General features: G+C 42.2%; 1 protein-coding gene across 1 annotated transcript in view; it reads left to right on the top strand.

Annotated features, from left to right (window-relative positions):
* BBOX1 (gamma-butyrobetaine hydroxylase 1) overlaps window positions 1-23,831 on the top strand; it is a 69,389-nt gene that overhangs the window by 5,862 nt on the left and 39,696 nt on the right. The window contains 2 exon segments of the mRNA XM_048486944.1: window positions 2,100-2,563; window positions 2,848-2,962. Of these exon segments, the coding sequence (XP_048342901.1) occupies window positions 2,168-2,563; window positions 2,848-2,962 (511 nt within the window). The 5' untranslated portion in view covers window positions 2,100-2,167.

The following is a 23,831-nucleotide window of genomic DNA, read 5'->3' as shown; positions in this document are numbered from 1 at the left end:
TGCACTTTTCTATCTCCTCAAATACATCACTTTTGAGGAATTAGCTGCCACCAGAACTGGACACAAGTACTCTGGCGCGGGGTCACACTTCCACTGCTTTATATAAGGGCATGACATTCCTTGCAGTTTTATTATCAACTCCTTTCCTAATTATCCCCAGCATAGAGTCTGCCTTTTTCACAGCTGTTATACATTGAGGTTGAGCATTCTGCTTTTGAACCGGTCCAGAAGCTAAGACACCCAAATCCCTTTCCTGGTCTGACTGATAGCACCGACCCTTACAAAACATATCACATTATCAGAATGAAAGTCTGCCTTTCTTCAGCCTGAGCTTCCGGAATATACTATTACAAAGCCAAAATGATTCCAAAAATTCCTTGTTCAAATCCTGTCTGACTTGTGGAAGATCCACAGTTAAAACACAGACTGACAGTTATTTGAGTTGGGCACTGTGAGCTTCAGTAAACTGTAGTTCTGATGGCTAGAAGGAATGAGATGGTGGTCCCACCCAAGAATGTTAAGTATCTTTCTACTTTGGATTGACCAGGAGCAGCCATTTTTAAAGCACTTTTTCATCAAAATTGGCACTGGGAAAAGGACACTAACATATATGAGGCTGATTCAGGGGGAGCAACCGATTTTGAAAATGATTGAAACTTTAACTAACTACTTATCAATTATTTGCCCCTTGTCATTTCTAGAAAGTACTCATATGTGTTTTGGTTTGTTTTGTTTTTTTTAAAACCCAGGTGGAACAACCAAGATAAAATATATTTACACTTTTTCACACTGCAAAATATCTAGAGTAGAACTGCTGTCATGCCCCCCACAGAGGCTTTTATTATTTTCCCATTAAGTTTTGAAGTTTCCCATAGTTGAGACACAGCATGGGTTTAGTTCATTGTTAAGTCTTCATGGAGGGTATTTTAGTTAGCCCCTGTCTCCTTTGGTAAGATACTTCCCCAATAAGGCAGCGCTTTTTTTTTACCCAGCAATCCTCTCTAGTTTTAGTTCTAGCCAGTCAGGTCAGAACGAGATGCCAAGAGGTAGCTGGAGACTGGAGATATTTGTGACCATTATATGGTGATCCTTGGAGCACAAGAAGTTAAAAGGTTACCAGGAATTAGAGACCAGACAAGGACTGAAGAACTGAAAGGAAGCAAGACACAGTAGACTTTCTGAAAGCAGCCAAGAGAAGACAGTCTACAGCTTCAAATCTGCTCACACAATATGTCAAGTACTCTGATTTAGACAGACCCAAGGGAGGGAGTTAGGATCTTAATTCTCTTAAGTAAGAAACCTATTGTTGAACTGTTGAACCTGGCTTGTATCTCCCCCACTCTGTCCTAGCTAAGTACAGGGCACCAAAAACAGATTCACTTGAGGGGCAGAACAACAGTAGATTCATCTGCCACTTCTTCCTGGACCTCATTTGCAGTAGAATGCTCCATGGGGGTCCTTGTTCTATTCTGGTGTTTGCACAGAATTAACTTTTAAATTTTGGACAAAACTAGATTATATGTTATATTTTCTGGCATATCTTCTATGATTTTTGTATATTCAGAATGGGCAAGAAATTTAATAATTGTGTAGTGTTAGGAGAAGTAAAAGTACTTAAAGAGAGATTTGCAATATTAGGGTACACATTACCTAAGCAACATTGTAACAAGAGCCTAAATTTCCAGTGTCTAGAAACCTGTGATAGAACATGTCCCTGGTCAGTGTTAGGGGACTAAATAAGATTATGGACCGAGACCATATACAACAGTTTGTCTGGTACTATGTGCTGAAAGGGGGAGGGGTGATAGGGAAAGGGCTCAGAAAGTACAGTCTTTCTTCAAATTTCAGTGTGTCTTCATTTTCTCTGATGTGCTCTATTTTGCAGCAATTTGGTGCATGAGATTGACAATCTTGGTTCTGTCAGCTGCCTCTAATTGGGGTCCAAGTTGATGGGCTCAAAAGTCAAACTTTTTTTTAGTTGGCTGGAACTTTGAAAACAATGTCAAAACTTTTGTGCTTGAAGGAACAAAGGATCAAGAATGGAAGGAACACTGTCCTTTTCATTTCTAGCTATTCAACACAGTGCTTTAATCTTACAGAATCATCCTGAAGAGAACATTCATAGTGCAAAGGAATTTATGTGCTGGAGATCAAACAAGAGAAGGCAATGATGTGGACTGCTATTGCTAAAAACTTGCTAAAGACCAAAGTCCATCAAGACTATTTCCATATTCTGTTTCAATCACAGAAGGGCAAAAGCATTCATCAAAAGCATTTCTCTCTGAGCAGGAGGTCTTGGCAACATTCAGCTGGGACAGCACAGGCAGTTCAGCTTTTCAACACAACTGCACTCATCCAGAACGTGGAAACTCTGAATATGAATCAATTTGTCTGTGTTCATTGGGAAGATGGGAATCAGAGCCTTTATCCTTCTGTGTGGTTGCGAGACAATTGCCAGTGCCCTGACTGCTTTTTGCACTCTGCTAAGGCACGCAAATTGCTGCTTGAAAATCTAGATGTCAGTATTGTGGCAAAGGATGTCACTTTGACAGAATCAAAAAAGGTAACTTTATGTTCTATCAGAAAAAAGATAATGTTTTCCCATTATAGCATATAAATATGTACAATCATTTCACTGTGTTCATAATAATACTTAAGATTTTCTGTTTTTTACACAAATTGTCTTCACAGTTACTATTAGATACTTTAATGACATGAAGACTTCTCTGACTCCCTACCCCCAAAAGCCAACAAAGCAAAATAGCTATCTTGCAGATTTTTTAATGAGGAAGTTTACTTTAGTCTGTTTTCAGTGTGTTTCATTGGTTTTTTTTTTTATGGTCTAAGGTGTGCATTATATGGCCAGACAACCACATCAGTGAATTTGAGGCTGAATGGTTGAAGAAGAGATGTTTTTCGGAGCAAGCAAGAGCAAAAATACAAGAAGAATTATTTTTAACAGGTAGGGATTCATCTCATCTCTATGAAAAAAAATTTAAATATATTTTATTGAGATAAACCAAATATAAACAAGGATCTAAAATGCAAATTATGAAATTGAATGATCCAAGATCAAATAACTTCATTTTGGTCAGAAAAACATTCCATTTCTCAGACTTTCTGACATTTGACTGTGTAATGGACAGGCTAGTTTACATAAACGAATTCACTCCTCTATTTTCTCCAATCATTCTACCTACCTCTTTTGGGATTATAGTCTTCTCCCAATTTGGGGCAAACATTAACCTTTCTGTTGTTATAGCATTGAGCACAAATTCATGGAATTCTTTAGGAAGAAAATCCATGCAATTCAGCAGGAAAATCTGTTAACTACTTTCTTGCACCTTAAGAGAGCACTGTAGGCTGGGTTTAAGTACAGAGACATGAGGATTGTGTGACTTCGGCAACATTGCCAAAGTCTTCTCTGGATTTAAGCCTGAAGAGACATATCTCTAGGAATCAACAGAAATGCTATGGTAAAACTCTTGTTTTACTTCAGAATTCCAGCAATGAATTCCCAGTAACGTGCCATGAGTCACATGCACTGGGGAAATTGATGTACTAGGTGCACAGGTAGGGAATGCACCCCACCTGGGGACCCAGGAGGTATGCTCCTGTCCCAAAGGCACCACACTCAGGTGATCCTGGCCATGTAGAGGCGAAAATCTAGCACTTGATCGCCTGGCCCTCGGCCCCACCCATGTTGTCATCCTAATGGGTGGGGCCAAGGAACCCCCCCAAGCCTTAACCCCCCCTGGCTTCCCCCAAGCTCTGCCCCCCCCCTCCCTAGCTATGGAGCTCCACTCCGGAAGCCAGCAGTCCCTTCTGCAACCATTGACTGGGGAGTACCAGAAGCAACTGGAAGGAGGATCCGTGCACTGAGGCCTTTAGCTTTTACAAGTTTGGGGTGTGGCCTCACTGGAGGCATGGCCCCACCCCACGGGACCGCCAGCTGGACAGACTGGGAGGGGGGGCAGGGCTCGAGGGGTCCGGCGTGGCCTCCCCGGGGCATCCGAGAACAAATATCTCTGGGCACGCATTTTCCCCCCCTCGCATGCCTCTGTCTCCAGAGTGATACAGCCCCAGCCATCAAGCCTACCATCCTATCAAGCATACAAGCAAGTGGGCTAACTGTCAAGGAACCTTCCAGCAAAGTTGACTCCTAACAGCTCAAGGCAGCCTGAAGGGGGAAAGGGACCTGAGGATGATGCCATCTGGCAGCATTGGCTGACAGAAACTCAGCAGTAGCCAGAGGTATAAAGTTGGCAAGCTGAAGAGGCAAAAGTATGCAGTAGCGAAGGGTAAGGAGGTTGTCCTTTGGGTGATAATGGCTAATGGCTAGGAGCAGCAGTGGCGTAGCGGCTAAGAGCAGGTGCACTCTTATCTGGAGGAACCGGGATTGATTCCCAGCTCTGCTGCTTGAGCTGTGGAGGCTTATGTTCCGGGGAATTCAAATTACAGCCATGTGCACTCCCACACATGCCAGCTTCGGGCTGACGCCCTTGGGCTAGTCAGCAGCTTTTCAGAGCAGGGACGAGGGTATAGATTTTATGGCAGGTTCCCGGGTGGGCCGACTCCCTCACTCCATCCCTAGGGCATGAAACATGTTTTCACCTGCCCCTGGCCTTTCAGTGCTTATAAAAGCAGCTCCCGAGAGGTCGGGGATGGTAGGACTGCCCTGCCCCTGCTCTCCCCGTCCCTCCCCTGGGGCAGGAGGCATAGAGGGAAAATGGAGCCTGGTGCAAGAACCTGAGTTTTGCTACGAGGGCAGCTGCTGTGATGCTGGAATCCACCCCAAACCCATGCATCACTTTCAATGGTGTTTAAACTAGAGAGCCCAAATTCCTGTACCTTTAAATCCACCATAAAGGGAGGTAATCTGAGGTCCCTAGTTAAACAACTTTATTGAAATTGCATGCTGTTTGAGTGGTGGATTATCCCCCATCCTGGCGTAACAGCATATCACTTTCACGTGGCGTAGTGGTTAAGAGCAGGTGCAATCTAATCTAGAGGAACCGGGTTTGTTTCCCTGCTCTGCCACTTGAGCTGTGGGGGCTTATCTGGGGAATTCAGATTAGCCTGTGCACTCCCATACACGCCAGCTGGGTGACCTTGGGCTAGTCACAGCTTTTCGGAGCTCTCTCAGCCCCACCTACCTCACAGGGTGTTAATTGGGAGTCCATAACTCCCTTTGGGAGTCCATAACTTTGGACCCCCTGTACCAAACCGCACCAAACCCGGGTAGTATCATCAGGAGAGTCCCCCAAACAATCCCTGAAAGTTTGGTGCTGCTAGCCAAACAATGCACCCCCTGCAAGCCAAAAACTGAAAAAGCACTAAAAAATTTAAAAACCCACAAACGGAGGGGCGGAGCTTCGGACATGAATGGGGGGATCAAACCCGAGAAACCCCCCTTACCTACGTCCATGTTTCGGAGCTCTCTCAGCCCCACCCACCTCACAGGGTGTTTGTTGTGATGGGGGAAGGGCAAGGAGATTGTAAGCCCCTTTGAGTCTCCTATGTGAGAGAAAGGGGGGATATAAATCCAAACTCTTCTTCTTCTTCTAATGTTCTGGATAGTCAGGTGCTAGATAACAAAGATTTACTGTACTTCAAATATTTTATCAAATTCCTTACCTGAATATTTATCTATGCCTTCTAGTGTGCTGATCTAGTAATCTTTTTTGAACATGGGCTATATTGGTTTCCTCTCACAAAATGGCTTTTTCATTCACTTCAAGAAAGATAGCTGATTTGTGTTTGTGGCCCCTTCTGCATATGCAGAATAATGCACTTTCAATCACTTTCAGTGTACTTTGAAGCTCAATTTTACTGTGCAGAATATCAAAATCCACTTTCAAACAATTGTGAAAGTGGATTGACTGTGAATTATTCTGCACATGTGGAAGGGGCCTATAAAGCAAAGCATGCCCCATATCTGAGCATGCAGGAATTTGAGAGCACATGAGAGCACAAATAACTCAGTACAGAGAAATTTATCTAAATCATCCCACATGTGTTACATTTTCTCCACTGCAATTACAAGAATATTGTAATGTTCTCACTGTGTCTGAATAAAATGAATTGGTCACCGGGGATTTCTTACTGGTTAGTATAGTGAGACTGCTCAGCAGATGATCAGCACTTACTGGATGATTTCTAAGGTTTGTCATTTAACAAAAATTGTGATTTTTGTCTAATGTGTACAGAGTTTTGCATCATATTTCATATGCCTTTGAAAATATGTTTTGTTTTTGATGTGCTTTTTTTACATAAATGCTGCCCTGAGAAGTACAGCAGATATAACTAGGACATCACAGTGGCCTATGAACTTCTATAAGCAGTGCAACCTTGGGCAATCCTCTACCATAATTATAATGAACCTCCAAAGAGGCTGTCCTGTATTCTTTTCCTTTTTTCCCTTCTCCTGGCAAAGCCTTTCTCTTTTCCCTGCTTTCTGTCCCATGCAACTGTCAACCTCTCTTTTTGTGTACCTCCTATCTTCAGCTAGGTTTATTATTTATTTACTTCATTTATATCTTTCTCCTCAAAGGAGCTTACATTGTTTTTTTGCTTATATTGTTCTTCTGTCCTCTATTTTATCCTCACAACAACCCTGTGAGCTAGGTTGTGCTGGGAATATGTGACTGACCCACAGTCATGCAGTGAGTTTATGTGGCAGAGTGCAGATTAAAATCTGGTTCTTGCAGAGTCTGGCCTGAAACTGTAACCACTATACCACATTTACTTTCACATGATAGTACTTGCTGCTGTTGAATAGTTATTAGCAGCCAGGACTTTTAGTGGGTGTTGCAATGAAGTCATGGGTGTGTTATTGTTAGGTTTACCATTTGCCAAGTGGCAGTGAGCAATCTCCTGCTCTGTTTTCAGTACTCTGACCTTGGCAATTTGAGTTGCAGGAGGTAAAATTGGGGTAGTGGCATTGATGGTGATGCTCTAGAAATTTTTCTAGACTGTCACCTGGAAGTGACATCTGATCCAGTGACATCCGAGCCACCATGCCACTCTAGGAATTTCACTAACTTCTATGGTAAAGCCCATAGAGACTGGGAAAATCCCTAAAGCATCATCCAAAAGAGATGTCACATTCCCCTGAAACTCTACCCTCCTCAAACACAGGCCCAAACATATAGCATTTGCCATAGCAAAACTGGCAATTATGTAGTCTCAGTGAAATGGTTTGTTCCAGTGAAGGCCAGCCACAGTCATTCAGTGAATGGACAAAGTATGTGTCCATTTAAAATTATTCTAAAAACTTCAGCTATGTGAAAGAGTCTTGAACACATTTCAGAAAGAAAACAGAAACACGTTTTCTCATTTAGTCAGGAAACTTTGGTGTAAGAAATATTTTTAGAAATGTTTCAGAGTTACTTTTCTGCATAACATATACACCTGGCATTATGCTCAAATTAATCATGAAATATTACACTATTATTCAGAGGAGAATTCTGCATCGTTGTTTTGCTGTGGCCTGAAGGTGGGGGTGGAATTCATAGGAAATGAGAACACGAGAGCTATTTTGTTCCTTTGACAGAACTGCTCGCAATTCAGAATGCAGGTGCTCCCTAGAGAGAGATGAAAGAAAGAGTTCATAAATGCTTTAATTGAATAGCATATACTGACTCTGGGTAACTTGAGCATTAACATCATGTTCTTAAGCAAGAGTTCCAATAAAGTGAGCAGCTCTGGAGTATTTTCCTCAGTTTTTACACTCAGATGGAAGCTTGAATTATGCATGCAGTTCAGATCTGAGGTGCAGAGTACCAAACAGTGCCCTTTCCCTACCAGTCTTATAGCACTGATCTCTGCTTACATGAGCATGGAGAATATTGAATAGCCTTCTTTCACACTAAGGAGCTTTCCTCTCATTGAAATATTCTGCCTCAAGTAAAAAAAGGTGCTTCTGCCAGAGGACAGCTATTTAGGCTGGAGGAGCTCTTCAGACTTTCCTGAATAGAATGGCCGTATAAAAGTCAGAATCCTGATACATTTATTTCACTAATGGCTCCTGAAAACTTTTACATTTCAGTCATAATGGAAAATGAAAACATATGGTGAATATTATATTATTAATTTTATATAATTCCTAGATAAAATATTACAGGCATACAATTGCTTTCTGCAGAGCCATCACTGCCTGTGGCATGTATATTGAGAGAGGGGGATCTGTTCCACAATGGGCACTAGTCAAATTGGTTTAGGAAGCTGTTGTAGCATTTCAGGGACTGTTAGCAAATTCAGGAATTGTGCATTTCTTAAACCAAACTGTTCATGTGTGTGATTTTGCCATCAAGTCATAGATGACTTTTGATGACCTCATAGGGTTTTCAAGGCAAAGGATGTACATAAATGGTTGGCCATTGCCTGCCTTTGCATGGGCTGAGAGAGTTCTGAGAGAACTCTGACCCAAGGTCACCCAGCAGGCTTCATGTGAAGTAGTGGGAAATCAAATCCAGTCTTCCAGATTAGAATCTGCCACTCCTAGCCAGAACAGCATGCTGAGTTTCCAAATGAAACTACCCCAGTTTAAAAACTGAGTGCCATTACAAACCAATGACAAGCCTTGTTGGGGATAAACTGGTTAGCAAAGTAAATAATTCACAGACACAGCTAGTTAGTTTATAATTAAGTTTATTAATGAAAAATAGATCAGGAAATCATACATGGGTAGAAAATAATAAACAATCCTTTCTAAGTGGACCTACATCTTGTTCCTACATTTTGGAAAGTGTTACTGAGAAAGAAAAAAGGAGGAAAATTACTTTTACAACTTCCTCTAAAGATGCCCATGTTGCATGTTTTATATAGCAATATATTGAAGAATCAATTACAGCCTGGAGATCACCTCCTTAATACAGATAACTCCTAGCTTCCAGAAAGAACTATGCTACTCAATATCCTATAGATTATGAGCTGATTTACCTATCTGTTTACTAACAAAAAGCATTTTAACTCTTTTATGGTCAAAGAGCTGACACTTGCATATACCAACAAGCATTTCTTAAGTCCATACCCAGCCCATAATAGATTCATTTCCAATCAGTATATCTTGCCAGTTCTCACCCCTTCTTCTCTCTGCCACAAGGATGTAGGTATAGATTTTTTATAAGGTGGGTTCGGGGGGCGGAGCCATGCCTCCCCAAGCCCTGACCTCAGCGCTTATAAAAGCAGCTCTCCGAGGCCAGGGAAGGCAGACTCCCCTGCCCCACCCGCCTGCCCCCACTGGCTGGGCTCCCAGCCAGCAGACAGCAGTCCTTTCTGCCTTCCCCTCCAGGCAGAGGCAGAAGCTAGGGAAAATGGAGCCCAGTGCAAATTCTAAGTTTTGCACCTGACCCACCATGGGCGGCCACTGTGATGTTGGAATCCACCCCCAAACAGCATAATTTTCAGTTTAAAGTAGGGAACCCAGATTCTCCTTTTAAATCCACCTTACAGGGGAATCTGGGGTCCCTAGTTAAAACAACATTGAAAGCGATTCTGTTTGGGGGTGGATTATCCCCCAACCTGAAACAGCATCACTTTCAATGTTTAAACTGGGGACCTCAGATTCTCCCTTTAAATCCATGCTGAAGGGGATCCAAAGTTATGGGCCCTTAAAGGTGTAGCCCTCATCTCCTATTACCTCCTATTGGAAACAATGGGGGATGGGGCACCCCCTTTGGGAGTCCATAACTTTGGACCTCCTGAACCAAACCTCATCAAACCTGGGTGATATCATCAGGAGAGTCTCCCAAAAACTCCCTGAAATGTTGGTGCTTCCAGCCTAAAAACTGCACCCCCTGCAGGCCAAAAACACTTTAAAATCCAAAAAAACCAAACGGGGCGGAGCTTCGGACATGTAATGAGGGGTTAAACCTGGGAAAACCCCCCCCTTTCCTACATCTTTGCTCTGCCACTTTACTAAGTCTTTTGAGACTTTGCGTCAGGCAGGAGCCTGGCATCGGGGAAGCATGTTTGCAACTGGGAGGGGGAGTGAGGAGTTTGGATGGAAAGTTACTTTCTTTTCTGCTTAGCTGAAACAAGTAAGGGTGCCCAAGCCAGATGGCTGCTTATCTCTTCCTTTGGCCTTGGAGTTCTGTCTCACCATTTCACAGCTTTCCTTTGTAGTTGGGAAAAGATGAAAGGGGGGGGGTGAGCACTGGGGATTGATATATTGGGGTTTGGGAAAAGACAATTTAGAATTGGCTTTTCATCTGCTAGCCACTGATGCTTTCCAATAAAGTTTTTGAACCGATAGTTTCGGAGTCTTGTTTGATCTCAGATCCAGGGCATGACACTCTGGCCTTCAACTACCCTATGATATGGAAACCCAGGACATCCGTTTGTTTGTTTTAGTAACTTCCTCATTCAACTGACTATGCCAGTTAGGGCAACCTCCTCACCCCCTTTTTTCTCTGTTCTTGTAAGTTTGTTCTTCCTTTCGAATTGGACAGTCTTCAAACACATGATGTATCTTTTCATAGACTGTGCCACTTTGAACTGCAGATGGGGGAATCCTGTGTTTGAACATTCCCCATATATAAAAACAGTGTCAGGGAAGAGAAGAATTCCACTTGACATTCTAGTATATTTGTATTCTTCAGTCAGCATTGGGCAGATGGTATCCAGAGAAGCAGGAAACCTTAATATAATCAGTTTATCTAACAAATGACATATTCTTCTTGCAAAATATGAAAAGCACTAGAACTCGTTGATAAGTCCACTAACTATGCAATTTCCTGCAAAGTTCGTTCTTTCTTTCTACTTTCTTTCACACATACATACGCATCTTCTTATAGTGCTTAGATCTGTTTTTCATCAGCAGTGGCAATACTGATTTTGAATGACATGAATGAGCTCTTTTGGTCTTCTTTCTGTAATCTGAGCTATTCAGGTTTCCTGCAGATCATTTGAAAATAAATACATTTTCAAACGGGTATTTTGGAAGCGGGATGTTAGCCTGTTGGAACAGTCATAGCTTTTTAACATATTTTAACAATTTTAAACCTGTTCTGCAGTAGCAGAATGGACATAATGCCAAGCTTGGTTAAGTAATGAGGTAGGTATGGCTGTGGGGGATGATAATGATCACCATTATAATAACAACCATCAAAAAACCCTAACTGAATATTGCATCCATTTTTCTAGGATGAATTCAGTTCTAGGTGAGAACCTCCTTCCCTTAAGCCTCTGCCACAGATGAAGGTGCTGGAGGGAGGGCAAGAAGCAGGCCCTGTACTGTTTCACCATGTTAGGACATAGCTAAGCTATTACCTCCCCGTGGGATATGTTGTACTGTACCTAGCATTTGTATTAGATTTTGGTTTCTGTTTCCTGCTTTGGGAAATATTGTTGGTTGAAAAAAGGTTAAAGGTATCAGACATACAGAGAGATGGTTCGCAAAGAAAGAGACATGGTCCACAAATGTGGACATGGTGCAACTAACACCTTTGCCAACTGTCAGGAGCTTGGGTGTGATACTTTGTGCCTCCCTATCTATGGAGGCTCAAGTCACAAGTGGCCAAACTGGCATTCTACCATCATTACCAGGCCAGGTTACTGGCCCCTTACTTGTCATGCCATGACCTAACTGCAGTAATCCATGGAATGGTTACCTCCAAACTAGACTATTGTAGTCTGCTCTGTTCTGGGCTACCCTTAAGGCTGACCTGGAAACTCTAATTGATTCAGAATGTAGCAGAACAGGTACTCACTGGGACCCTGTTGCATGAGCACTTTCATCCAGTGGACCCCCCCCCCCTTCTCAGCTGTACTGGTTGCCAGTGGAGTACCAAGTCAGATTCAAGGTTCTGATCTTAACCTTTGAAGCTCTGAGTAGTCTGAGACCATTCTATCTATGGGACTGCCTCTCAAATACCTCCCCCCAACCAGGAGAGTGTCCCATTCCATGGATAACAACTTGTTGGTAACCCCTGGCCTGGAAGATATCTAGCTGTCCAGGGCCCTTTCCCCACTTACCTTAAGCCCCACGCTACTCTCCTCGAGTAGTGCGGGGTCCCTCGGCACTCCACACTGAGAGGGGCGGCGACAGCACAGCCGCCCCGACGCTGCTGCTGTCGCGCCCCTCAGCACGAGGGGTCATGGGGACACCCGGGCGCACACCAGGGATGCCGCACACTGGGAATTGTGCGCAGCAACCCTTGGAAAAGGGTAAGTGGGGAAAGGGCCCTTGATTAGGGCAAGAGCATTTTGAGGTCTGGTTCATTTGGAATGTTTGCAGTGCGGTGCTGCCTTTGACTCTTTTGCTAGTTACAAATGGTGCCAAGTATAATATTAATAACAAAAACTAAGGTAATTCCATGTTTAGGTGACTATTTTCAACTTGGTTTACAGGGTTTTCTTATCATGCAAATTTGAAATTGGCAAAACAGTGCTGGCAGAATTGAGCTTTTTCTGCGTACTTAAAACTAAAGTTCTAGAAATCTAGTTGGGTGATAGACGAAATACAAATACACTTTGCTTTGTAAAAAAACCCCCCAAAAACAGAAAAATTCAAACAGATCTAATAAACACATTTGATACCCCTATCCCAAGAACACTTTCCTGGGAGTAAGTCCCATTGAATAGATCTTAGTAGGATTCTGAGTAGACAAGATGATACTGTTAGAAAATGTTTTATCATTACCACACCAACAGTTCTGCTGTTGTCTATCAGTACAAACTGTTCTTCTTGTCAGCTAGTTTATTCCTCACTTGAATATATATTTATATTTATGTGTGTAAATATATGTATGTGTAAATATATTTATGTGTGCTGCCTTGAACTGTGATTTGCCCATAGTTGGGACACATCAATCTCATTTAATGTATCTTTTGGTAGACATTGCTATGTCCATGTTGTAGAAAAGCTTTTGCATTATTCCAGGGTATTGTGGTGTTGGAATCAGTGGCCTAAAGGCCAGGAAGGACAGTAGGATTGTCTGTTTAAGATATAATCACACTCCCTGTGAAGACGTAGTTTGCAGCTTGGGAGTGAAGCTGGATCTTCAGGTGCAAGCTGTAACTAGAAGTGTATAATTTGATTGACGTGCAGCTCCATCTCCCTGTATAATAAATAGACCTTGTCACTATTGAGGATGCCAGGGATTAGCGTAATACATTACACATGAAGCTGTCTTTGAATACAGTTCAGAAAATTCAGTTGACCCAGTATGTGGAAGCCAGATTGGCTGGTGTTAGTTTCACAGGAGCATATAATTTCAATCTTACAAGAGTCTACTGAATACCAGTTTGTTCCTGGAGTAAATTCAAGTTGTTAATTATTATATTTAAAGCCCATTGTGGTCTGGGTACCCTGAGGACTTTCTGATCAACTGTGGTAGTCACCTCCAAACTGTCAGTAACAGCTAACAGTATTTCCACTTGTGGTTCTATATCTGTGGAGTCTTACCATCTGATACTTGCCAAGTCCAAGAGGTTCCATTTGCCAGGTCCCATTTAGGCATGTTCTTAAATAACTTTAGTTTATATGAATGTTTAATGTAATGGAATGTATTTGTGCAGTGTTGTGTTTTTCTCTGCTAATGGAGATAAGCTGCTGACTCCTTTTCTGTTACGGATTTATTACTTTGGTGGTTTAAATTGTATTTTTAGATTTTTTTAAAAAATGTTGCTTTCTGCTTTAAGCATGATCATGAACTGAAAAACAGATTATACGTTTCAAAATGAAAACAGGAACAACTTTGATTGGAACTAATTTGCGCTGGTATGTTTCATGTAGCAAACTTGATACCACCCAGTCTATTAGTTACCACTCAAGTATTTAAAGTCAAGGTTTAGGAAAGTAGTTAAGCAGAATCACAGACCCGTAGAGTATTGATATTGGAAAGAGCCTCTGGAACATCTTGTCCTTTGATCAACTTCTAATTTAACTCACCAATGATTTTGTGTCCGGGCAAGGGGGTCAATATCACAGCCATCCAACTCTAGCTACAATATTAATTTTTTGCTTCTAGATTTGTAACTGGTGGGACGAGGTAGAATCATCCCTTAGGACATTACATATGACCCAGAGACCACTAATTGCTGACCCCTACCTTAGATTCATCTTCTCCACTGAAACAGGACTTAAAATTTCATTGTCACAAAAATGTCTGGTTTTCTTTAAAATTTCCCAAGTACCGGTAATGAAAGAGCAATAGAAATGGCACCCTAGGAATGTAATCACTATGAAGTCACCATCTTTTATAGTTTTTCCCCAGTCCATTTCCAGATGGTGATTTTTCTTCATATAGAGTACTGCAAATGAGGCTTTCTGGAAAGGCAAGGAAAACCACAATAGCGTTATCATCATAAACCAAGCATATGCTTTCTAGTATTGAAGAAATGCCAATCAAATATTTTTTTCTAGCATAGCGGGCATACTGTGTGTGTGTTATTGTGTCGCGTATGCGTGCTTGCGTCGCAAGTCGCAAGAGAGTGCGTGCGCGTCGCGTCGCAAGTGCGTGCAAGGCGATCTGCCTGTTCAGCAATTTCAAAATTCATCCTGCAACTACTGAAGACATGGGTGAGATGGCAGACTTCATTTCACTCAGGTTTTTGATGGCTGTGTGGATTACAAGCACTTGGATTTTAAATGGAACTTTGTAAAAAAAAAATTCTTGGCCCATCACTCATCAATTGTTGTTGGAACATTAAGACGTTTCTATATACAATAAAGTCTTTGTTATACACTCATGGGGTTGCTGGTTAATCAGATGTGCCAGGTGCTCATACTTTTGCTCTACTCTGTCTCCTAGCCAGAGGAATGTGCAGTGATAAAGCCCCACCCCAGGCTTTTCTGTATCAGCTTTTCCCCCCGTTGGTTCTGGCCCCATATCTCATGGAGATATTTCCATGAGGGAGAGGGACTACGCACTTCCTTTTTTTAAAAAAAATGCGAACTGGGAACTCAGAGAATCTGCTAAGCCTATTATTACAATGCTTCATCAATATATTTGACATCTGTTCCAGGTAAATTAGTAGAATCTATAATTAAAGATAAAATTATAAAACATGTAGAAAAACAAGACCTGCTGAGGAAGAGTCAGCATGACTTTTGCAGAGGCAAGTCCTGTCTTACAAACTTATTAGAGTTCTTTGAGGGTATAAACAGGCATGTGCATAAGGGGGAACCAGTGGACATCATCTACTTGGATTTCCAAAAGGCTTTTGACAAAGTTCCTCACCAGAGACTGTTGAGAAAACTCAGCAATGAAGGAATAAGAGGGGAAGTCCTCCTATGGATTCAAAACTGGTTGAGGAACAGGAAACAAAGGGTGGGTATAAATGGGAAGTTCTCACAATGGAGAGATGTACAGGAGTGGTGTCTCCCAAGGATCCTGTTTTGGGACTTTTCAGTGCCTCTTTAACCTATTCATAAATAAACCTGGAAGTAGGGGGGGGGTGGGTCACAGTGGCCAAGTTTGCAGATGATACCAAATTATGTAGGGTGGTGAGAACCACAAAGGATTGCGAAGAGCTCCAAGCGGACCTTGATAAATTAGGTGAGTGGGCTAAGAAATGGCAAATGCAGTTCAATGTAGTAAAATGCAAAGTGATGCACATAGGGGCAAAAAATCCAAACTTCACATACACTCAACAAGGGTCAGTGATATCAGTCACAGACCAGGAAAGGGTAGCAGAGTGCTGGACTAGATGGACTCTGGTCTGATCCAGCAGGCTAGTTCTTATGTTCTTATATTGGCATTTTAGCGCCATTTTCTTTTTTAAAAAGTTTTGTGACACCACCAATGATGACAGCATCCTACCTTGAAAATCCTCATTAATGAAGGCACATGCCAAAGAAAAAACTGCACCACCACTGCGGAAATGCAGAGGGAGGGCAGAATTGCAAAAGAACCGTTCCCAAACTGATTGTGGTTCTTCTGGATTGATTGACAAGAGAATCAGGAGTAATTCAAGAGTGCAGAAAAGTCCCCCACTGGGAATGGCAACAGTCCCAAAGGCTTGGGGGCTCTTCCCTTCCCCCAACCATGGAACTATCATAGGCAGGCAAGCAAGCCAGCTGCCTGGCAGCCTCCAACCTAGCTGGCTTCTGATAGCTTGAGGCGGAGGGGGAAGGAGAACCCTAGGATGGCATCAGCGGGCAGCACCCCCTATCAGAAGCTATGACTGGGGGCCTCAAGGTAGCTGACTTGAGAAGAGTGGGGAGTCTGAAGTGGGGATATGGTAGTTGAGAAGGAAGCGCTTATTATGATGCTGGTTAACTGAGTGTTCTGGATAGTCTAGTGCTGGTAACAAAGCTTTTACAGTAGTGCCCTGGACAAATTAGAGTCATGAAATAATTATTGGGACAGTAAGATAAGGGTATTGTGTTCTTTTGTAGGTTTAGTTTTGTAGTGTCAAAATGTTTTTACAGTCAAGGTGATTTTATCTCAATCAGGTTTTTTCCATAAGGAATCAAAAGCATTCTCTGCCTTTAAAGAACCTTATGTAACACCCCTTTCTATTCACACAGAGTGTCTATGAACTTCAGCAAGCTCTCTCCTACAGGTTCTGGGTTACATGTAGGTCAAGCTGTCACATTTCACATGACTCTTTTAAAATCTCTAGAAAGTCTTGCCTATTACCCATCACATGTGCTCCCTCTCTCGCTCACAGAGACATCAGCAGATAGGGTAGCCCTACCCCTTTAATTACAGGCCTTTCACTGAGTTAATGGGGCTGATACACTGTTCCATTCACACACCATCACCTTCTATTACATGTTATTACAGTCATCCAGACTAATTAGATCATGCCACCACCACCTCCTACTATAAGCAGGGCTATGTAAATTTTTTCTTGCAGGCTCTCTTAGGCATTAGGGGGATTTCCTTCAAGGTTTGGATAGCCCTACAGACAGGCACTTTTCAGCTAACTCCACAAGTAATCACAATTGCAAAGATGGAAAATGAAACCTTAACCAAATTGGCTCACAGTACAATGAGCCAGGGCAAAAAAAAGGACGTCCCCCTGCCCCCTAACCAAGCACCTTAGCTTCAGGTACAGGTCCTACAAAGGGCCGAACAGAGCCTGTCTCTCCCTCACCCTCCCAAATGGAACCACGGGGAAAGGAAAAGTGCTGCTGAGAACAAGCACTGGGACAATTTCAGCAGCAAGTGGCTATGGGCAGGAACTGATTCAGGTAGCACCAATCCTTGAACTCTGCCCCCAGCCACCCCAGGAAAGCATTGAGCAGCCATAGAACCAGTTTGCGCTGACATTACCCACATATGCCTTTCTGGGGACCCCCCTCTGAAAACCTGGGCTTCAGCAACATGCTGGCAGGGCCTTCTTTCCTACCTTCTTCAGTTCCCAGCAGACTGAATGGCATCAATGGTGTTTACCAGGCAACCCCTTCAACATCCAAGGATTCCAAGTTCCTGAGCGGGATGCAAATAAAACTCGGAATTCACCGATACATGATCAGGGGGGAAGCAGGTCGGGGGGTGAGTCATTTGGCTTGGGATACTTTAGCTCCTTGTCAGCCAAGGAAGGAGAAGCTCCTTACAAGCCCCAAAAACTGGAAAAATTTGGCAACCAGCCAGCCAGAAAAGGCAGGAAAAGACCCAGAGCCACTCCAGAAAGTCAGTTTGATTCAGAGGAGGAAGAGGGCGCCGAGGAAGAGGGCACCTCTGAAGCCTCTGAAAGCGACCAAGAAAGGGCATGAAAAAGAGAAAGCACTCCTGGAATGACGCTGAATCACACAGATTATCCATGCATCCCACTTCAGACCCAGAAGAGGGGATGTGGTTGGGGGAGGAAGTAGAACAGGATGTTGCCTCCTCTAGACTTTTCCAGTTTGACCACTTTAATAGACTGCTGCAAAAAATAGTAGAAGCCCTAAACTATCATCTGATATGGTAGATATGCCCCTTTCCTGAGGTATCTGAAAAAATACTGAAATTTGAGTGGGCAAATCCTGGGGGGAACTGCTCTCTAGGAGCTCTGGCAAAGAAATTTTACAACTTGCCAGCTAATACTATGGGCAATTTAAAGATACCACTAATGGATGCCCCCATCGGTTCAGGCATCTATGCTCACTCCACCAGATCATCTGCCATATCAGCAACCTTTATGACCAGAGTACCAATAGATGAAATATGTTGGACTACTACATGGTCTATCTTTTCAACCTTCGTAAAACACTACAGGATCAACCAAGCCAGACTGGGGAAGGCAGTATTCAGGAGGAGAGTACTGTAAAGAATCCTGCCATAATGGAGTTATGAAAATGTTGTCTTTTTAATGTATATTCTCCCTGTATATAGCTGTGACATATAGCTGATTTGCATGACTAAGCCCCACTGCAATAGAATGACATCTTGGACTTCCCAAAAGGGAAGCAGTGTGCAGTGTGGTGAAGTCATCCACAATCTCACTCACTCACGCACGCACTCACTCACACAATCAGTCAATCAATCAATCAATCAATCAATCAATCAATCAGTCAATAAAAGTGGAGTATAAATTATAGCAGATCTCTCGGGCAACTGGAAGGACAGCTCCCTAACACCCAAGATAGCCTGCAGGAAAAATTTACATAGCCCTGCCTGTCATGAAGACAACATGACCCAACCAGTTTGGATGATTTCACCTCACTGAACAGAAGACATCTTCACAGTTAGTCCAATGTGTTGATTTATTCATATCTTATAACATATATAGACAGATCTTCACTAGTGTGTGCATTACTTTTCCTGAGACACACAGCCCACAAGGTTAATCAAACAAGAGGTTAACTTCTATTTATGGTTTGAACACAACACTGAAAAAAGTAAGGTAGAGATGACAACATTTTGTTTCTACTGAATTTTTGAACTGTTCCCCTGTTCTGGCAAATTGACTCTTTTTAGTCAGCTAACTTTAAACTGATCTTTGCCTCAGTTTCACTCAATCAAAACTCTTCTTTTTCCTCTCAGTTCCCTAGCTGCCAACTCCCAGCTGCTCTCTTAACTGCTGTTTTCCAACTATCTCTCTCTAACCTTCTGCCAGTTCTGTTTCGTTGTTCTTAGGGAGTGGTGGAACCTAACTAGTCCATCACATCCTTTTTTGAAGTGACTGTATTATATTGATACTAGAAAACACTAAGTAATATGTGCTGGAATAAATTCACAAAAATTTTAATTTCTTTTCAAGGATCAAACTTTTTTCGTTTTACAAATATTTTGAAAAACTCAGTAACTTGTCAGTCATGCCACAACTTCTTGAAAATACAAAGTCAAATGTAAAGATGGTCTGTGCGGATGGTTTATATTAGGATGTGTGTTTGTATTTCTTGGATTCTCCCTCCAACAGGCTTAAGCCAGAGGAATCATACTTGCTAGTTGTGGTTGGAAAATGCAAACCTTGCAAATGTAGGAAATAGTTACAAATTTTGGCATCAACTTGTGCTGACTAGATTGTGATGTATACCTGCCATGAAAATGCACATGTGAAATAACAGACTTTTTGGGAAATCCTGGTTGATTATAGCTTAAGGTAAAGGTCGTCTGCTATATCCATAGCAAGGTCTGAAAATCTTTGGATGTTTTTTCTGAAAGGAAAAGTTGTGTTCCTGAGCTGGGTTCAGTTACTAAATAGGAGACATTTTCTTCTGCCACAACATTTCTGAATTTAAGAATGTTCCAAGGACAAAGTCTAGCCACGTAGTTTCAGCTCAGGATTTTTTGTTTGCTTGTTAACTATCCTCTCAACAGATGAGGAGAGCAGAGAAATGGGGCTGAGTTCTCAGGAAGTGTTTTACATGAACCATGCTGTCACATCTGAGTTTGGGTGGAACTGAGGAAAACCGTTTTGTGGCCGTTGTGCTTCATCCAGACCTCCCAGTAAGATGGAGCCATTACTTATTTCAAAACTCACACTTTCTACCTATTGCCCTGGAGTCTGCAATTTGTTAGAACTTTCAAGCTTACAATTCTGTAACCACATTTGTTAACCACACCAGCTTGTGGCTAGCCAGTTTGAACTTCAGACTATGATTCCAATATTACTCCATATTTTATTATTTGCTTATGTCTAAATTTGACTTTTATAATGCAAATGAAACCTTTTTGTTCAATGTGCCAGTTTTCAATCCAGGGAATGAGTTTTTAGGTTTAAATACACTGATCCAGGAAAAGACAAACTAATATCCAGTCCTTTGATTTTTTTCTTCTCCTTTGCTATGGGATAAATTCTTGCTACAGCTTTACCAGTGCATCTAAAGGTAAATGCTGTTTCTCTAGATCAGTGATTCCCAAAGTGGGTGCCACCGCCCCCTGGTGGGTGCTGCAGCGATCCAGGGGGCGGTGATGGCCACAGGTAGAAACATTAATACATATATCCTTCTGTTTAATTGCTATTAAAATTAAAAAAAAAAATTTCCAGGGGACGCTAAGTAATATTTTTTTCTGGAAAGGGGGCGGTAGGCCAAATAAGTTTGGGAACCACTGCTCTAGATTCATACCAAGCACTCCTACTGCTTACATCATTCCATCCATTTGCCCATATCTCATTAACTGCTCAGCATAAGTCACATGCCAAAACAGAGTGAAAAGAAGACAAATGAAAAGCAAATTAAGGCTGTTTCCGCACGGGTGGAAAACAGCACCCTAGGGACAGTTAAAACACCGTCCCCGGGGTGCTGCTTGCTGGGGTGCTGTTTGCTGCCGTGCTGGGACCACCCAAGTGGCGTCTTCCCGCACCGGCGTGAGGCAGCTGCTTTTGGCCCCTCCAGTATCTGCAAGGGACTTACCTTGCCTTCCTCTGCAGCTCTGGGTGGCTGGAAAGACACGCCCACACTGCCCTGTGTCCCCTGAGGGTCGGAGGGCAGCGTGGGTGTGTCTTTCCAGCTGCCCGGAGCTGCAGAGGAAGGCAAGGTAAGTCCCGCGCAGACACCCTGGCTGCTCAGTGCAGAGCCGCCCCTGCAGCCAGCGTCGGCATTGGGACTGGCCACATGGGACCATGCGAACAGTCCAGATGCTCCACTGGCTTCATTGGCTCATTCCGCACATGCAGAATCATGCACTTTCAAACTGCTTTCAGTGCTCTTTGAGGCTGTGCGGAATGGCAAAATCCACTTGCAAACAGTTGTGAAAGTGGTTTGAAAACACATTATTTTGCATGTGCGGAAGGGGCCATTTATACCGGTGGGAAGCCGCTGCCTCTGGCTGTGCAGAAACAGCCTAAGTTAAAGCAAACTGAGAAAGTCAGAATTCAAAGAGGAAGAGTGGAAAAGAGGAAAGAATCAAAAGACTGGAGAGAAAGACGGCTGTACTTCATTTCTTAATTTTTTTCCATTGTCTAACAGAACATTAAGAAGCCATTCTAAACATGCATTTTAGTCTAAATATTAACTTCCTGAATCTCCCTACTGTTTATTTCCTTTAAGTGGTGAAAAGCTGTTTTACTCAGCAGCTCTCAACATGAACTCCTAGAATTAAAAAAAAAAAACAAAGGTTAGCAGTCCTAATTCCTCCTTAAACCATCAAATAATCACATCTGAATGCTGCATTTGGTGAAGTTCTTTCTGGACATGATGGTCACTTACGCTAACAGTAACGTAATGCTACTATACACAGAAACAGTCATGGAGGGGGTGACAGCAAACACAACATTTTCAGCACACCTGTTTGAACACTAGAAACTGGGTATTTATTAGGGTGTTGTGGGTTTTCCGGGTTGTACATCTGTGTTCCAGTAGCATTTTCTCCTGATATTTCACCTCCATCTGTGGCTGGCATCTTCAGAGGATCTGCTGAAGATGCCAGCAAAACGTCAGGAGAAAATGCTACCCAGAACTAGACTAAAATGCATGTTTAGAATGACTTCTTAAAATTCTATTAGACAATGGAAAAAAAATAGGAAATGAAGTACAGCTGAACAACCCAGAAAGCCCACAACACCCTAGTGATTCCGACCGTGAAAGCCTTCGACAATACATTGGATATTTATTGTGTGTATGAAGGACTGTCAAGTCACAACCAAGATATGGTGACCCCTTGGGTTTTCAAAATTAGAGACTAACAGAGCTGGTTTGCCATCACCTTTCTCTGCATAGCGACTCTGGGATTTCTGGTGGTCTCCTATCTAAATACTAACTGGGCCGACCCCGCCTAGATTCTGAGATCTGCTGAGATCAAGCGAGTCAGGGCCATCCAGATCCATCCAGTGCAAAAACAAATGCTTCCATTCTACAGCTCTTACAAAAATCCAATTAGCAATTTTAAACTTTGGCATACATGCATAGGTAATGGAACTAACTCCAAAAATTCTTGGGATTTATAAGAACAACATGATACAATTTGCACTTTCTTTTGCACAGAACCACAATATTGCTTGCAGTTATATAATGCTGACGTTTCTGGGGTACTTAGTGTTGGCATAATTTAGTTCCCTCTGGAATATGTATATGGTACTACCCAGTAGAAAAAAATCATAAGTAGACATACCATAAGTTGCATCACAATCACCCTCTCCCTGTATTTTCTACTTGCACACAGCATAAATTCAGCCACACCTGTTCCCACCTATGATCAGCAAGCTTTAAAGTGCAATCCTAACCAAATTTACTAAGCCCATTTGCATCAATGAACTGAGAAGTATTTAACTATGCTTAGGAAAAAATTCTAAGCAGGTCTACTCAGACCTAAGTCCCAATTTATTAATTGAGACTTACTCTCCAGAAAACATTCTTAGTATTGCAGCTCTGATATTGGATAAGTTCAAGAATAAATGTCAAAAAACCGACATTTTAAGAAAGTTTGTTACAGCAGTGCTGTTAACTTGTCAGTTGTTCCCCATACTTTGTTATGAGGAAAGAGCATTATATGTTTGGTATACATACCTAGTGGATCCTTTAACTGTTTATAATCCTTTGTGTAAAACCATGATATCAGTGCTTCTGAATTAAAATGATATGCAACCTGCATTTTCAAAACTGTAGCTCAGATGTTCAGGTGCATAAAGACAAAATTGGCAAGAAACTGCATTGACTAATTGCAGCTTGGAGACCACAGCTCCAAGTAAATTGCAGCTTGGAGACCACAGCTCCAAGTAAAAGCTTGAGTGTATGTCCAGATATTCCCTGATTTTGTTGCAATTTTGTTGATTTTGTTGAAAATTTGTTGCATTTGCCAATTAGCTGTGTCCAGTTTGAGGCTGAGAATAAGCTTGTCTTCCATTCCTCCCAATAAACCATTTTCTGTGTACTGAATATGCAACTTGAACCATTTTGACAAGTGTGGCCAAGCCAGGTCCAAAACATTAGACAGAAGGACTTATGTACATATATTATGCATGTCATCTCATGTGCCTTACAGTGGTTTTCCTGCTTACTTTCCTAAACTGTGGAGCAGACCACAGCTCCAAGTAAAAGCTTGAGTGTATGTCCAGATAGTCCCTGAGTCATTATAGTTCTATTCAACAGTGCTCCAGATTACCCTGCTCCCTATGCCCCTTGTTGGCTCAAGCCACAGGTTGATTATCCATAGACTATGTAATGTGTAGCCATACTCTTTACCTGGTATCTCTTGAAGAATTTGTGAATTTTTTACAACATGTATCTAGTACATACAGCTATGCTTACCGAATCAAATTTAGTGGAATCGCAGATGTGAGATGAATGCCAATTCAATTAAGGAAGATGGAGATCTTGGTCATAAAGGGAGATTCACCTCCCTTTACCCATGTATCCCTTTTCATGTAAATATTTGACCTTACCTCCATCACTCGCTTTATACTCAAACAAGCCAGATACAGGAACAGTAACTTTGGAGACTCCTTCAGCTGTTCATATTTGTCTTAGATTGCTTTCCAAAATGGGCAAGAACAAAATTTCCAACAAA

This window comes from Sphaerodactylus townsendi, linkage group LG02, assembly GCF_021028975.2.
Source record: "Sphaerodactylus townsendi isolate TG3544 linkage group LG02, MPM_Stown_v2.3, whole genome shotgun sequence".
Lineage (NCBI taxonomy): Eukaryota > Metazoa > Chordata > Lepidosauria > Squamata > Sphaerodactylidae > Sphaerodactylus > Sphaerodactylus townsendi.
This window is presented reverse-complemented; position numbering and strand designations above follow the sequence as displayed.